This window comes from Artemia franciscana, unplaced genomic scaffold (assembly GCF_032884065.1).
Source record: "Artemia franciscana unplaced genomic scaffold, ASM3288406v1 Scaffold_320, whole genome shotgun sequence".
Taxonomy (NCBI): Eukaryota; Metazoa; Arthropoda; class Branchiopoda; order Anostraca; family Artemiidae; genus Artemia; species Artemia franciscana.
In genome coordinates, this window is record NW_027063873.1 from 593,267 (window position 1) to 611,729 (window position 18,463).

Below are 18,463 nucleotides of genomic sequence, written 5' to 3' on the forward strand. Positions count from 1 at the left end.
AAGGAAGGTCTGTACTCTTAAATACAAACCAGCCAATTATTTTTTTTCAGCCCATGAAGCTAGTTGCAAGTTGGAAAGCTCATCAGAGATTCTAACTCCAGCCCATCTCTACCTGCACTACCATCCTCCTGTTACGGGGGGGTTTTATTCAAAAGATGAAGTTACGGGAGGATTATTCAAATGAGGATGTAAGTTACTTTTGGGGGTTTATTACTATGTGGTAACTGGGACATATTTTTTTTTATGAGAAAATTTAGTTTTAATTCCGTAAAGTGGTTGATTACTTTAATCAATAAAAAAAAATCTATAAGCCAGGCAGTTCACGTTGTGAGAGTATAAAGCTAATAGTATATAGCCTTTTGAATCCCTCAAAAAGTAGCCCTAGAAGTGAGTACTATATATAGCAAAAAAAATCAGAGTGAAGTAGTCAACCTTCTGTCAAAGACAAATAGAGCATTCTGAACAGAAAGATTATAAATTCCATGCTCCATCAAGGCTTGCACCTTCTCAATTGTCTCCGCGTAGCTAAGACGGAAAGAATCTGCAGGATCATCACGTGTAAGGAGTTTTTTCAACAAAAATGCATCACCAACAGGCATCTTTAGGAGAAGACACGATTCTTGTATTTTTGAAAATATTAAAGATGAACGAATTGAATATTGTCCAAATATTGGTAGCAGTCCCTTTTTTATGTCATATTCTAGCTGCTCAGCACCTCCCTCATTAAATCTATTTTCTAAGATGATTTCTTCGAAGAAAAACTTATTTACACGAGATCCAACGGACTTCCAGACATTTAAAAACTTTTTTAGACAATCGCTGGTGAGCTCGTTGTAAGCCTTCCTGAATAGCTTGCAGCGTTTTGCACAAATTTGGTGTTAAACAAGGTTGAATATAATCCTTCATTGAAAACATCATTTGCCATCTAGTTTTCCGGTAATAAGCGCTTCGTATGATTGTATGAACAATCATTGTTCAATTGTATGAACAATCAAATTTACCATGTCTTTCTCAAATTTTTCAAACAGCTCAATGATTGAGTCGAAAACCGTAACCTCAGCAACTTGATCCAAGCTTTTAGATACATCTTTTAGAGCAGGTACAGTAATATCAGGCTCTTCGCAAGATTTCAGCTTTAAGTTTGCTGCATCAGGTTCTTGTCGGGAAGAATTAAGTCGAAGAATCAACGTTGTATCTTGCCAATCTTCTAAAATCAGGGTGAATTAATGTAATGTATTCAATACACCACAAAAACTTTATCCAAGTGGCTGATCTTCAAACTCATTCCTCATTTGTAGCATCTGTATTCGAAATTCTTCAAGCAGTTCCAACTGCAAATCAAGAAACTGCAATCTCTACTCTACCTGTGGCAAAACATTGTATCGATCAGTCATCGCCAAAAGAGTTTTTGTAAATTTTTCTGCAACTTCTGTGACATAAAGCACCGTAGCACCATCGAATTCTACATCGCTGTTGGAAAGCCAGGCAGTATCAGAGCTGAGCAGGGTGTCCATTTTCTCTATAGCTTATTTTTTCTCAGTGCGTAGCCATTTTTCTAACGTACATTCACCTGTCAATGTTTCATGAACTGAAGGATGATTGTGAACATTTAGTCTTAGTTCTCTCTCAAATACAATAATTTCATCGATACAATGACCAAAAAGGTAGTCATCCTCATATAAAAGGGGCATAAAACTTACCAACCTACAAAAGAACTAAGAGGTTGTCTCTTGTCAATATTTTGATATTTTGTCCACATGGCAAAAATATTACGATTCATCATAGTGGAAAGGCTATGACGCAATAAATTGTGTTTCTTTTCGACAAAATTATGCATTGGAAGCATAAAGAATTGGAAAAAGTATAACAAGTAAATTAGGACCTCTAAACTAATCGTGTACTTAACCTTTCCTTTTGAAAAGTGTTCATAAACTTACACGTCACAACAGGGATATATAGATAGTTTTAACGCGTATAATAATATTCTTGTTTGCTATATGACCTTAAGCACCTCTAACACTTACCTCTTATTCTTACCTCTAACATTTACCATAAATTTAACCATCCTTTGAGACCGGTGCATATATATTTACTTGTCACAGTAATAAGTAATAATGTAAGCTTCTAATAAAATCTTAACTTAAAGATGCCTTGTCTTATCTTAAAGATGCCTGTTGGCGATGCATTTTTGTTGATAGAACTGCTTAAGCGTGATGATCCTGCAGTTTTTTTCCGTCTTAGCTAAATCCACATATGTAAATACGTCAACAAAGGCAGTGACATGGCAGTTTTTGGCTTGAAATCCGAAATCAGTGATATCGATGAAATCGTACAATATCAGGCTGGAAGATACATAAGCAGTAATGAAGCTGTTTGGCGAATTCTTTCATTTTTGATACATGAATGAAGTCCAGCTGTTGTTCACTTAGCGGTACATTTACAGAATGGTCAACTGTTTATTTTTTGGAATCCAACGTGCAACAAAGAGCCCTGAATCCACCGGATACAATGTTAACTGCTTTCTTTTCGTTATGCCAAAAAAACTGAAGTGCCTTCGTATTACATGTGGAATTCTAAAAATAAATTATTTGAACGTCGAAAACAGGGTAAGTCAGTCGAAGGCCAACCTACCATCTTCAAAGATACCACGATAGGAAGACTCTACACCATTCACCCCAATCAACATGAATGCTTCTTTCTACGCCTGCTTTTGGTGAATTTACCCGGTTCGACGTCCTTGGAGTATTTGAGAACCGTAAACAGTACTATGCATGACACTTACCGTAGTGCATGCCAAGCTCTGAATTTATTGGAGAATGACCAACACTGGAATAACTGCATCAATGACGCGTGCGAAACGTCAACTCCAAGTCAAATTTGTGCATTGTTTGGAATCATACTAACAACATGATCTCCCTCAGCTCCTACAGAGTTATGGGAGAAATTTAAATCGAAAATGTCCGAAGATATACTCCATCAAAAACGGTTAGAGACGTCAGATATGACTTTTGATTTTACATTAGAAATTTATAACTACACTTTAGTTATCTCTATATATAAAAATAAGTTGTTTGTGTGTTATATCTGTTACACTATGTCTGTTACGCCAGATTATATCTTCTATATATATATAAAAATAAGTTGTATGTATTTTTATGTTGAGGGTTTGCATATGACGTCTGAAAAATAAAGAAGAAAAAAAAAACTAAAATGTGAAAACTGGGAATTACATAAATATTTCGAAATATTTTGACAATAGATTAAAGTAATTCGTAAACCTTAAAACAGATACTTAAACTTGAGGTTTATTATAAATTGTTGAGCCTTAGCAAGCTTGACACGTGAAGAGGATTTTTTAGTATAGATTTTAAATGACAGAAGGAACAGCCGAGGAAGCTGCTCAAATAGTTAATTCAAAGAGAAATCTTAGTATAAATCCTACAATGGCAGAAGAAACAGCCGAGGAATCTGCTCAAAGTGTTAATGCCAAAAGACTTGCGGCTAAAGAACTCAAAACCTCGCAGTTAGATGAAAATCAACCTGGACGGCGAGAGTCAAAACATATCAAAACTGAAAATGATAGCGATGATGATTGGGTTTGGGATTTTGACTTGGATAAGGTCATCAATGCCTACCAGATTTTAGTGAAAAAAAAACAAAGGTTCGACGACATGTATTTCATAGTGACGTTGAAAAATAAAGAAGTCAAAGAAAACTGGAAAAAGAAAAAAGGTAAAAAAATAAAAAAAAAACTAAAAAGAAAAAAACAAAAACAAACTAAAAAATAAAAAAAGTAAAAAAAGTAAAAACCTAAACAGATAAAACGTAAAAAAATAAAATAAAAAAAAGGTAAAAAACTGAAAAAAAAACTAAAAAGCTAAAAAACTAAAAAAAAGAAAAAACTGGGAATTGCAAATATTTCAATATATTTTGACAATAGATTAAATTAATTCAAAAACCTTAAAACAGATACCCAAAATTTGAGGTTTATTATTAATTTTTGGAACTTTAGCATGCTTGGCACGTAAAGATTTTTCCAAGTGTCAATATTAGAATGAACATTGACAAATTGAAGAAAACAAATCAATAAAAAGAAGAAACTAAAAAAAAGAAAAACTAAAAAAAGAAACTAAGAAAAGAAAAAACTAAAAAAGAAAATGTACCTATCTATCTATATATATAAAAGAAGTTGTCTGTGTATCTGTGTGTCGAGTGACGTCAGGTTTGTGTGTCGACTGACGTCACGTTTGTCGACTGACGAAATTACAGACCGGGACATCGGGACACAAATGACGACCGGGACACCGGGACATAGGGAATTTAAATTACGACCGGGACACTCAAAGAGAAAGCGACCGGGACACAAGGAATGTTCGATTAGCAATCACCATCAACAAAGCACCGGGACACAAATGACGACCGGGACACAGGGAATATAAATGACGACCAGGTCATGACTTAGCTTAACCACCACTAAACCATACAAAACTCTTGTGAATTCCTCCTTGGAATCTATGTTGATACTATTAAAAACGGGTTGTACCCATTCACTTAAAAACGCACATGGACGCTTGCACCAATCTAAAACTTGAGTAAGGTATAGCTCTGGCCGACTCAAGTCGTTTGTCTGTCGATTGCCGCTAAAATGATACTCAAAGCGCTTTTTCAGTGGTTTTGTCAAATGCCTCATTGGCAAACTCAAACCAGAAATAGAAGACGGCAGCTCCTAAATACAATCTGAATCAGGGTCAACCTCATTGTTTAGCAAAGCAAGAATCTTCAGAAGACTTTGAAATTTCTTATATCCATCATCCGTAGTCCTTTTCACGTTCTCTAAGGGCTGATTTTTTGAAATGAATGGCCACCCAATTTCTACCAATAAATCTTCAACTGACCTTTTTACAGAAAGGTAAATAGTTTTTGCCCATTCTTGCTTCAACCCTTGTAAATAATTCTGCAAATTTCCACATTGAGTCCCATGCATCTGAGAATAGATTTCTTGTAATTTTTTGAATTTAACGGTAATCCTCTCATAGTCCTTTAAATGCAATGCATCTTTTAAGTCATAATTGATGCATTTTCCAAGTTCTAAAAGTTGGTGGTACTTGATCTTGTTCTGAGCTGAAATAACTGGATCAATAAGAGGAAAGAGCTCACAAAAAAGTGGTTCACTATCCTTTGCAAATCCTTCAATCAAAATAGATAGTTGTTCAGCCTCAATTGAAATTTGGTTCACTTTCTCTTGAGATTCCTTGAGTTTGGCAAATACTGAGTCACTTTTTGAAAGGGTCGAATAATCAATCTTGTTTTCTAAACTCGAAATGGATGCAGTTAAAACTGAAATCTGACTTTTAAGCTTCCCCAAGTTCTTTACTGCTGAACCAACTATCCTGTAAATATTTGTCAGCATGTTTATTTTTCAAATTTTATACCCTGTCCCTACCGTAAGAAATATTGTTTATGTATGACAGTTGAAAGGTTATGACGCAATGTATTGTGTTTCCATTTGGCGTAATTACATCAAAAATATAAAACGCTTGGCAGTCTAGACCTCTAACAAGTAAAGAATACTCGTCCGATTTATAGATGTACAAAACAAGTAAGAGGTTGTCTCTTGTCAATATTTTGATATTTTGTCCACGTGGCAAAAATATTACGATTCATGATAGTGGAAAGGCTATGACGCAATAAATTGTGCTACTTTTCGAGAAAATCATGCATTGGAAGCATAAAGAATTGGAAAAAGTATAACAAGTAAATTAGGACCTCTAAACTAATCGTGTACTTAATCTTCCCTTTTGAACAGTGCTCATAAACTTACAAGTCACAACAGGGATATATAGATAGTGTTAACGCGTATAAGAATATTCTTGTTTGCTATATGACCCTAAGTACCTCCAACACTTACCTCTAATTCTTACCTCTAACATTTACCATAAATTTAACCATCCTTTGAGACCGGTGCATATATATTTACTTGTCACAGTAATAAATAATAATGTAAGCTTCTAACAAAATCTTAACTTAAAGATGCCTTGTCTTATCTTAAAGATGCCTGTTGGCGATGCATTTTTGTTGATAGAACTGCTTAAGCGTGATGATCCTGCAGTTTCTTTCCGTCTTAGCTAAATCCACGTATGTAAATACGTCAACAAAGGCCAAGTGACATGGCTGTTTTTGGCTTGAAGTTCAAAATCAGTGATATCGATGAAATCGTACAATATCAGGCTGGAAGATACATAAGCAGTAATGAAGCTGTTTGGCGAATTCTTTCATTTTTGATACATGAATGAAGTCCAGCTGTTGTTCACTTAGCGCTACATTTACAGAATGGTCAACTGTTTATTTTTCGGAATCCAAAGTGCAACAAAGAGCCCTGAATCCACCGGATACAATGTTAACTGCTTTCTTTTCGTTATGCCAAAATGATTCTTTTGCCAAAAAATTTGCTGTATACTGAAGTGCCTTCGTATTACACGTGGGATTCTAAAAATAAATTATTTCAACGTCGAAAACAGGGTAAGTCAGTCGAAGGCCAACCTACCATCTTCAAAGATACCACGATAGGAAGACTACACCATTCACCCCAATCAACATGAATGCTTCTTTCTACGCCTGCTTTTGGTGAATGTACCCGGTTCGACGTCCTTTGAGTATTTGAGAACCGTAAACGGTACTATGCATGACACTTACCGTAGTGCATGCCAAGCTCCGAATTTATTGGAGAATGACCAACACTGGGATAACTTCATCAATGACGCTTGCGAAACGTCAACTCCAAGTCAAATTCGTGGATTGTTTGAAATCATACTAACAACTTGATCTCCTTCAGCTCCTACAGAGTTATGGGAGAAATTTAAATCGAAAATGTCCGAAGATATACTCCATCGAAAACTGTTAGAGACGTCAGATATGACTTTTGATTTTACATCAGAAATTTATAACTACACTTTAGTTATCTCTATATAAAAATAAGTTGTTTGTGTGTTATATCTGTTACACTATGTCTGTTACGCCAGATTATATCTTCTATATATATATATATATATATATATATATATATATATATATATATATATATATATATATATGTTGGGGTGGCGCGAAGCGCCACCCCAACAGTATTTTCTTTTATTTTTACTCATAAATTTGTCAAATATGATTCACCTAGTACGGAGGGCAGAAAAATTGTCCCACCCCATCCCACAGAAATGAAGATCGATTGAAATAAGAGTACCCAAGTGAAATCGCTTTTATCGAGCCCTCTACTGGAGATATAGTTCGAAGGTTTGAGTAAGAGCTCGTAAAATAGAATAAAAAAAAAAAATAACAAATACATCCACCTCCTCTCTCCAAAGAAGCGTGTTCCATCGATATGAAAAGTAGCAAATTGAAATCGCTATTATCAAAAAACCGATTCTTGTATGATATACCCCTGCAGCTCAAGTTGTTCATGCATTGACGCACTGTAAAACAGTTTCTTTCGCTAGTTCCTTTCAACTTAGCGTGAGAAAAGACTAAGAAAAGTGACAGAATAGATGGGAAATATATAATTTTGGCTATATGTTTGCACTTTAGGGGGGGGAAGTATTTAAACAGAGTGAAGTCAGAAAACCATCCTTACTTCATAAAATCAGAATAAGTCTAGGAGTATAACATAGGAGTAACCTAACTTCACTTCTTGAACTGCGGGGGGAGACCCCATTTCTTTAAAAAAGAATAGTTACATTATTCAATAAGTACTTCAGTTAACAACTTCAGTTTGAAAGCACAAACTTAGAAAAACAATTCGATTTAAGATATGCAGTAATTTAGATATTTGAAAGGAACATTTGGGTGTTAGAGTGTTAGAGCGTCTTTATCAATAAGGGGCCTGCACCTATTCCTAGTTGGTGTACCTATGATTTGGTTTCTGGTGTTTAGTTTAGGCTAAGATAAGAAATTTTCTTTGTTTCCAATACATTTGAGGGTATTAAAATTTGTCGCCATGCGGCTACGTAGCGATCGTATTGTTCTATTTAGCAATGTATATGAAGATGCAGTTTTCTGTCAAAATTTCATTTCATTTCCGACATAATGTTTATTATTATAAAAGTATGTAGATATAGCAGTTACCTTTAAAAGGAGCCCTTAAATAGCTCTCTATGATGATTTTAGCAGTGGAGAGAGAGACGAAAAAGATTATGCTATGCTACCCATGCAACAAAGGAATTTTCCTTGTTGTTCAAGGTAGAAGACAGTAAGTTTTCTGAATAGGGTTTTCGGCCATGGTGATTCCTATGGGGTACTTTTTTTTTTCAATTCGACATCATTTCTTAGTGGCTTTCAGGCTTTTCTTTGAGATTCCCTTAGATTTGTTTTCAAAGTCACATTTTAAAGTACAGACTAATTTAGATAATAGTTACCATTCTTGAATCAGTTAGAAATGGCAATTTTTCCTCACCTGCCAGTTTATTTAAAAACCCATTTCTTAATTTTCGGTTACAATGGAACGATCCATCCTAGGTATTTTTTCTAAGACCACACTGACTCTTTATGATGAACAAATAATAGTTCAAATAGGGATAAGTCCTTTTATTAGACAGTGGAAAACAGGTAAATGTGACCCGGAAGTAATTATTTTATTCTGTATAAATACAGTTTGTTTTAATTATAATGCTTTAGTTTATCTGCTAATGAGGATTGGATAGATTGTGGACAACAATTAACGCAGTCCAAAATGCTTTCTGTGATGCGAATGCTCTTCGTTCAAATTCTGTTTTTTCGGATGTCTTGCAATATCCAAAAGTTCTCGGGAAAGGTTAAAAAATCCGTTGACTCAAGATTCTATTCTGTAATCACGGCGAAATAATATATCTAAGGATGATGCAATAAAATTAGCTTATCATGTTATTGCATCCAAGTTAAATACGATAGCAACAGAAGGCCGAAGATTTTAGTTCCCGGATGGTACGATATAGTATGAACGACTTTGAAACTTTCCAAGACGACTGAAACATGAACGCTCTAAATGCTGATGGATCAGCTGCTGCTGCAGAACGTGTGTATTGGATTTTGCAAGGGGAAAAACTGAAATTTTGAAAAATATTTACTGGTAGTCAATGATTCTAACTGTGTTCGAAAAGAAGTTTTACATAGATAGACCAGGCAGTATCGGTAGAACTTTCGTGTATTACCTTGCATTATATTCTCTGTGGCCAGAATTACAAAGCAAAATGTATGGTATTTACTGGAATTGCACCAACTCTATTGCTTTGGACAAACAGCACACAAAATATTTAACCTGAAAATTTCGATTTCATCAGATTGAACTTCCATCATAAGGCCTGGTGCAAACAAAGCTATAGAATTAGTTCAAGGTGATTCCTTATGGATGATGCACCTGAACCCTGGCGCCGCGCTGATAAAGGTAGACCAGTGGTAACGGGGCCAAAAATGGCAGCTGTGGTGCACTGCCGAAAGTTTTCCGTGTCGCCATCGGTGAGATGTCGGCAGCGCGTCGCCGTTGCGATCATTGTTGGTCATTCTTTCTCAAAACCCAGCTTTAGTTTGGCCCTATTCATGAGTTAGAAACTTTGAGAGTCGCTGGCTGTTATTCACAATTGTCCTCAAAACCTAATATTATGCATATTCTTCTTTTACCATTATGTAATTAACACCAGACTTATACAGGGAAGCATTTGGGACCTTGTTCCCGAGAAATCTCAAAGTGATTGTCATTCTTTAAGTCTAACTACATATTTATACCTTTTTATATTTTTCAAATGCTTCCACCCACCCATTCAAGTCTTACTTCTAAGCTTGGCTGTAGCCTGGTCTTTCAAAGGTTGAAATGCCTATTAACGAATTTTCTTATGAATAGACAAACCAACTTTTATAGCACTGATCCAGTATGGAATTACGGGTTTTATAAACATATTTGGAAGTCTGAAAGTATGGATTTTTTTAAATAAGAGGCTATCTTTTTAACACTCTGCTAGCAATTGCAAGTCTTATCTTCATGGGTGGATCAAAGGTCCTATCTCTATAAATAACACCAAATATTTAGTGAAGCATTTGCCTGCTTCTCCTGATGCTAATAAGCTACTCATAACAGAGAAGGACGATGCTCATCTTCATCCAAATATTATAAACTACGCCAAGGAGCATAGGGCAATACTGCCGACAATACCATCCCATTGCCGTCATCGTATGCAACCATTGGATATTTTTGTTTCTGACCCATCCAAGTGTCAGTACAAGCAATTCATTGATATGTGTATGGTCAACAATCCTGGAAGAACTGTCACTATTGACATCACAGCTGGGCTGGTAGGAAGATCTTTCCCGAGCTTTCATACCATCATTTTTCCAGAAGTATTTCGAAGATATATCCCCTTTCAAACCAGATTGTTTGAATAAGGAAGGTCTGTACTCTTAAATACAAACCAGCCAATTATTTTTTTTCAGCCCATGAAGCTAGTTGAAAGTTGGAAAGCTCATCAGAGATTCTAACTCCAGCCCATCTCTACCTGCTCCTCTTGTTAGTGGGGGGGGGGGGTTTATTCAAAAGATGTAGTTACGGGAGGATTATTCAAATGAGGATGTAAGTTACTGTTGGGGGTTTCGCCAACAGGCATCTTTAGGAGAAGACACCATTCTTGTATTTGTGAAAATATTAAAGATGAACGAATTGAATATTGTCCAAATATTGGTAGCAGTCCATTTTTTATGTTATATTCTAGCTGCTTAGCACCTCCCTCATTAAATCTATTTTCTAATATTATTTCTTCGAAGAAAAACTTATTTACACGAGATCCAACGGACTTCCAGACATTTAAAAACTCTTTCTGAGACAATCGCAATCCAAAAGTTCTCGGGAAAGGTTAAAAAATCCGTTGACTCAAGATTCTATTCTGTAATCACGGCAAAATAATATATCTAAGGATGATGTAATAAAATTAGCTTATCATGTTATTGCATCCAAGTTAAATACGATAGCAACAGAAGGCCGAAGATTTTAGTTCCCGGATGGCACGATATAGTATGAACGACTTTGAAACTTTCCAAGACGACTGAAACATGAACGCTCTAAATGCTGATGAATCAGCTGCTGCTGCAAAACGTGTGTATTGGATTTTGCAAGGGGAAAAACTGAAATTTTGAAAAATATTTACTGGTAGTCAATGATTCTAACTGTTTTCGAAAAGAAGTTTTACATAGATGGACCAGGCAATACCGGTAGAACTTTCGTGTATTACCTTGCATTATATTCTCTGTGGCCAGAATTACAAAGCAAAATGTATGGTATTCACTGGAATTGCATCATTTCTATTGCCTTGGACAAACAGCACACAAAATGTTTGGCCTGAAAATTCCGATTTCATCAGATTGAACTTCCATCATAAGGCCTGGTGCAATCAAAGCTATAGAATTAGTTCAGGGTGATTCTTATGGATGATGCACCTGAACCCTGGTGCCACGCTGATTAAGGTAGACCAGTGGTGACGGGGCCAAAAATGGCAGCTGTGGCACACTGCCGAAAGTTTTCCGTGTCGCCATCGGTGAGATTTCGCCAGCGCGTCGCCGTTGCGATCATTGTTGGTCATTCTTTCTCAAAACCCAGCGTTAGTTTGGCCCTATTCATGAGTTAGAAACTTTGAGAGTCGCTGGCTGTTATCCACAATTGTCCTCAAAACCTAATATTATGTATTTTCTTCTTTAACCATTATGTAATTAACACCAGACTTATACAGGGGAGCATTTGGGACCTTGTTCCCGAGAAATCTCAAAGTGATTGTCATTCTTTAAGTCTAACTATATATTTAATACCTTTTTATATTTTTCAAATGCTGCCTCCACCCACCCATTCAAGTCTTACTTCTAAGCTTGGCTGTAGCCTGGTCTTTTCAAGGTTGAAATGCCTATTAACGAATTTTCTTATGAATAGACAAACCAACTTTTATAGCACTGATCCAGTATGAAATTGCGGGTTTTATAAACATATTTGGAAGTCTGAAAGTATGGATTTTTTTTAAATAAGAGGCTGTCTTTTTAACATTCTGCTAGCAATAGCAAGTCTTATCTTAATGGGTGGATCAAAGGTCCTATCTCTATAAATAACACCAAATATTTAGTGAAGCATTTGCATGCTTCTCCTGATGCTAATAAGCTACTCATAACAGAGAAGGACGATGCTTATCTTCATCCAAATGTTATAAACTACGCCAAGGAGCATAGGGTAATAATGCCGACAATACCAACCCATTGCCGTCATCGTATGCAACCATTGGATATTTTTGTCTCTGACCCATCCAAGTGTCAGTACAAGCAATCCATGGATATGTGTATGGTCAACAATCCTGGAAGAACTGTCACTATTGACATCACAGCTGGGCTGGTAGGAAGATCTTTCCCTAGATTTCATACCATCATTTTTCCAGAAGTATTTCGAAGATATATCCCCTTTCAACCCAGATTGTTTGAATAAGGAAGGTTTGTACTCTTAAATACAAACCAGCCAATTATTTTTTTTTTCAGTCCATGAAGCTATTTGCAAGTTGGAAAGCTCATCAGAGATTCTAACTCCAGCCCATATCTACCTGCACTACCATCCTCTTGTTATGGGGGGGGGGGGTTATTCAAAAGATGAAGTTACGGGAGGATTATTCAAATGAGGATGTAAGTTACTTTTGGGGGTTTATTACTATGTGGTAACTGGGACATATTTTTTTATGAGAAAATTTAGTTTTAATTCCGTAAAGTGGTTGATTACTTTAATCAATAAAAAAAATCTATAAGCCAGGCAGTTCACGTTATGAGAGTATAAAGCTAATAGTATATAGCCTTTTGAATCCCTCAAAAAGTAGCCCTAGAAGTGAGTACTATATATAGCAAAAAAAATCAGAGTGAAGTAGTCAACCTTCTGTCAAAGACAAATAGAGCATTCTGAACAGAAAGATTATAAATTCCATGCTCCCTCAAGGCTTGCATCTTCTCACTTGTCTCCGCGTAGCTAAGACGGAAAGAAACTGCAGGATCATCACGCGTAAGGAGTTTTTTCAACAAAAATGCATCGCCAACAGGCATCTTTAGGAGAAGACACGATTCTTGTATTTGTGAAAATATTAAAGATGAACGAATTGAATATTGTCCAAATATTGGTAACAGTCCATTTTTTATGTCATATTCTAGCTGCTCAGCACCTCCCTCATTAAATCTATTTTCTAAGATTATTTCTTCGAAGAAAAACTTATTTACACGAGATCCAACGGACTTCAAGACATTTAAAAACTCTTTTTGAGACAATCGCTGGTGAGCTCGTTGTAAGCCTTCCTGAAGAGCTTGCAGTATTTTGCACAAATTTGGTGTTAAACAAGGTTGAATATAATCCTTCATTGAAAACATCATTTGCCATCTAGTTTTCCGGTAATAAGCGCTTCGATCCTTGACATCTCTTAGAATTGTATGAACAATCAAATTTACCATGTCTTTCTCAATTTTTTCAAACAGCTCAATGATTGAGTCGAAAACCATAACCTCAGTAACTTGATTCAAGCTTGTAGATACATCTTTTAGAGCAGGTACTGTCATATCAGGCTCTTCGCAAGATTTCAGCTTTAAGTTTGCTGCATCAGGTTCTTGTCGGGAAGAATTAAGTCGAAGAATCAACGTTGTATCTTCCCAATCTTCTAAAATCAGGGTGACATAATGTAATGTATTCAATACACCACAAAAACTTTCTCCAAGTGGCTGATCTTCAAACTCATTTTTCATTTGTAGCATCTGTATTCGAAACTCTTCAAGCAGTTCCAACTGCAAATCAAGAAACTGCAATCTGTGCTCTACCTGTGGCAAAACATTGTATCGATCAGTCATCGCCAAAAGATTTTTGTAAATTTTTCTGCAACTTCTGTGACATAAAGCACCGTAGCACCATCGAATTCTACATCGCTGGTGGAAAGCCAGGCAGTATCAGAGCTAAGCAGGGTGTCCATTTTCTCTATAGCGTATTTTTTCTCAGTGCGTAGCCATTTTTCTAACGTCCGTTCACCTGTCAATGTTTCATGAACTGAAGGTTGATTGTGAACACTTAGTCTTAGTTCTCTCTCAAATGCAAGAATTTCATCGATACAATGACCAAAAAGGTAGTCATCCTCATATAAAAGGGGCAGGTCATGACTTAGCTTAACCACCACTAAACCATACAAAGCTCTTGTGAACTCCTCCTTGGAATCTATGTTGATACTATCAAAAATGGGTTGTACCCATTCACTTAAAAACGCACATGGACGCTTGCACCAATCTAAAACTTGAGTAAGGTATAGCTCTGGCCGACTCAAGTCGTTTGTCTGTCGATTGCCGCTAAAATGATACTCAAAGCGCTTTTTCAGTGGTTTTGTCAAATGCCTCATTGGCAAACTCAAACCAGAAATAGAAGACGGCAGTTCCCAAATACAATCTGAATCAGGGTCCACCTCATTGTTTAGCAAAGCAAGAATCTTCAAAAGACTTTGAAATTTCCTATATCTATCATCCGTAGTCTTTGTCACGTTCTCTAAGGGCTGATTTGTTGAAATGAACGGCCACCCAATTTCTACCAATACATCTTCAACTGACCTTTTTACAGAGAGGTAAATAGTTTTTGCCCATTCTTGCTTCAACCCTTGTAAATAATTCTGCAAATTTCCACATTGAGTCCCATGCATCTGAGAATAGATTTCTTGTAATTTTTTGAATTTAACGGCAATCCTCTCATAGTCCTTCAAATGCAATGCATCTTTTAAGTCATAATTGATACATTTTCCAAGTTCTAAAAGTTGGTGGTACTTGATCTTGTTCTGAGCTGAAATAACTGGATCAATAAGAGGAAAGAGCTCACAAAAAAGCGGTTCACTATCCTTTGCAAATCCTTCAATCAAAATAGATAGTTGTTCAGCCTCAATTGAAATCTGGTTCACTTTCTCTTGAGATTCCTTGAGTTTGGCAAATACTGAGTCACTTTTTGAAAGGGTTGAATAATCAATCTTTTTTTCTAAACTCGAAATGGATGCAGTTAAAACTGAAATCTGACTTTTAAGCTTCCCCAAGTTCTTTATTGCTGAACCAACTATTCTGTAAATATTTGTCAGCATGTTTATTTTTCAAATTTTATATCCTGTCCCTAGCGTAAGAAATATTGTTGATGTATGACAGTTGAAAGGTTATGACACAATGTATTGTGTTTTCTTTTGGCGTAATTACATCAAAAATATAAAACGTTTGGCCGTCTAGACCTCTAACAAGTAAAGAATATTTGTCCAATTTATAGATATACAAAAGAACTAAGAGGTTGTCTCTTGTCAATATTTTGATAATTTGTCCACATGGCAAAAATATTATGATGCATGATAGTGGAAAGGCTATGACGCAATAAATTGTATTTCTTTTCGACAAAATCATGCATTGGAAGCATAAAGAATTGGAAAAAGTATAACAAGTAAATTAGGACCTCTAAACTAATCGTGTACTTAACCTTCCCTTTTGAACGGTGCTCATAAACTTACAAGTCACAACAGGGATATATAGATAGTGATAACGCGTATAAGAATATTCTTGTTTGCTATATGACCTTAAGTACCTCCAACACTTACCTCTAACTCTTATCTCTAACATTTACCATAAATTTAACCATCTTTTGAGATCGGTGCATATATATTTACTTGTCACAGTAATAAATAATAATGTAAGCTTCTAACAAAATCTTAACTTAAAGATGCCTTGTCTTATCTTAAAGATGCCTGTTGGCGATGCATTTTTGTTGATAGAACTGCTTAAGCGTGATGATCCTGCAGTTTCTTTCCGTCTTAGCTAAATCCACGTATGTAAATACGTCAACAAAGGCCAAGTGACATGGCTGTTTTTGGCTTGAAGTCCAAAATCAGTGATATCGATGAAATCGTACAATATCAGGCTGGAAGATACATAAGCAGTAATGAAGCTGTTTGGCGAATTCTTTCATTTCCGATACATGAACGAAGTCCAGCTGTTGTTCACTTAGCGGTACATTTACAGAATGGTCAACTGTTTATTTTTCGGAATCCAACGTGCAACAAAGAGCCCTGAATCCACCGGATACAATGGTAACTGCTTTCTTTTCGTTATGCCAAAATGATTCTTTTGCAAAAAAACTGCTGTATACTGAAGTGCCTTCGTATTACACGTTGGATTCTAAAAATAAATTATTTGAATGTCAAAAACAGGGTAAGTCAGTCAAAGGCCAACCTACCATCTTCAAAGATACCACGATAGGAAGACTCTACACCATTCAGCCCAATCAACATGAATGCTTCTTTCTACGCCTGCTTTTGGTGAATGTACCCGGTTCGACGTCCTTTGAGTATTTGAGAACCGTAAACGGTACTATGCATGACACTTACCGTAATGTATGCCAAGCTCTGAATTTATTGGAGAATGACCAACACTGGGAAAACTGCATCAATGACGCGTGCGAAACGTCAACTCCAAGTCAAATTCGTGCATTGTTTGGAATCATACTAACAACTTGATCTCCTTCAGCTCCTACAGAGTTATGGGAGAAATTTAAATCGAAAATGTCCGAAGATATACTCCATCGAAAACTGTTAGAGACGTCAGATATGACTTTTGATTTTACATCAGAAATTTATAACTACACTTTAGTTATCTCTATATAAAAATAAGTTGTTTGTGTGTTATATCTGTTACACTATGTCTGTTACGCCAGATTATATCTTCTATATATATATATATATATATATATATATATATATATAAAAATAAGTTTTATGTATTTTTGTGTTGAGGGTTTGCATATGACGTGTGAAAAATAAAGAAGAAAAGAAAACAAACTAAAATGTGAAAACTGGGAATTACATAAATATTTCGAAATATTTTGACAATAGATTAAAGTAATTCGTAAACCTTAAAACAGATACTTAAAATTTTGAGGTTTATTATAAATTGTTGAGCTTTAGCAAGCTTGGCACGTGAAGAGGATTTTTTAGTATAGATTTTAAATGACAGAAGAAACAGCCGAGGAAGCTGCTCAAATAGTTAATTCAAAGAGAAATCTTAGTATCAATCCTACAATGGCAGAAGAAACAGCCGAGGAATCTGCTCAAAGTGTTAATGCCAAAAGACTTGCGGCTAAAGAACGCAAAACCGCGCAGTTAGATAAAAATCCACCTGGACGGCGAGAGTCAAAACGTATCAAAACTGAAAATGATAGCGATGATGATTGGGTCTGGGATTTTGACTTGGATAAGGTCATCAATGCCTACCAGAATTTAGTGAAAAAAACAAAGGTTCGACGATATGTATTTCCTAGTGACGCTGAAAAATAAAGAAGTCAAAGAAAACTGAAAAAAGGAAAAACGGTAAAAAACTAAAAAAACTAAAAAGAAAAAAACAAAAAAACTAAAAAATAAAAAAAAGTAAAAAAAGTAAAAATCTAAACACATAAAATGTAAAAAAAATAAAATAAAAAAAGGTAAAAATTAAAAAGAAAAAAACTAAAAATGCTAAAAAAACTAAAAAAAAGAAAAAACTGGGAATTGCAAAAATATTTCAATATATTTGACAATAGATTAAAGTAATTCGAAAACCTTAAAACAGATACCCAAATTTTGAGGTTTATTATTAATTGTTGGAGCTTTAGCATGCTTGGCACGTAAAGATTTTTCCAAGTGTCAATGTTAGAATGAACATTGACAAATTGAAGAAAACAAATCAATAAAAAGAAGAAACTAAAAAAAAAGAAAAACTAAAAAAAGAAACTAAGAAAAGAAAAAACTAAAAAAGAAACTGTACCTATCTATCTATATATATAAAAAGAAGTTGTCTGTGTGTTTGTGTGTCGACTGACGTCACGTTTGTCGACTGACGAAATGACAGACCAGGACATCGGGACACAAATGACGACCGGAACACCGGGACATAGGGAATATAAATGACGACCGGGACACTCAAAGAGAAAGCGACCGGGACACAAGGAACGTTCGATTAGCAATCACCATCAACAAGTCACCGGGACTCAAATGACGACCGGGACACAGGGAATATAAATGACGACCAGGACACTCAAAGAGAAATTACAGACTTGGACACCAGAACACAAATGATGACCGGGACAAAAATGACGACTGGGACACAGAGAATATAAATGACGACCGCGACACTCAAAGAGAAATTACAGATTGGGAAACCGGGATACAAATGACGACCGGGACACAGGGAAACAACAATAACGGGGACGCCGGGGGGTACAGGGGGATATATAAATGACGACGGAGACACAGGGAATGTTCGATTAGCAATCACCATCAACAAAGCTCAAGGGCAATCATTAGAATAATGAGGTATAGATCTGAATACAGATTGTTTTTCCCATGGACAATTATATGTTGCATGTTCAAGAGTCGGTAAACCTGACTATCTATTTATATGCACAGACAATGGGACAGCC

The 18,463-nt window shown here is 35.8% G+C and overlaps 2 protein-coding genes and 1 pseudogene across 2 annotated transcripts; all 3 read right to left on the minus strand.

The window, feature by feature from the left end:
• Positions 1–413: 413 nt before the first annotated feature.
• LOC136043140 (RAD50-interacting protein 1-like) lies at positions 414–5,411 on the minus strand (annotated as a pseudogene).
• A 7,471-nt stretch (positions 5,412–12,882) lies between these two features.
• LOC136043141 (RAD50-interacting protein 1-like) lies at positions 12,883–13,857 on the minus strand. Its single transcript, XM_065728073.1, has one exon. It carries the CDS (start codon positions 13,855–13,857, stop codon positions 12,883–12,885), a length of 975 nt encoding a protein of 324 aa, XP_065584145.1.
• Positions 13,854–15,113, minus strand: LOC136043142 (RAD50-interacting protein 1-like). Its single transcript, XM_065728074.1, has one exon. The coding sequence runs from the start codon at positions 15,111–15,113 to the stop codon at positions 13,854–13,856; it is 1,260 nt and encodes a 419-aa protein (XP_065584146.1).
• Between the last annotated feature and the right edge of the window lie 3,350 nt (positions 15,114–18,463).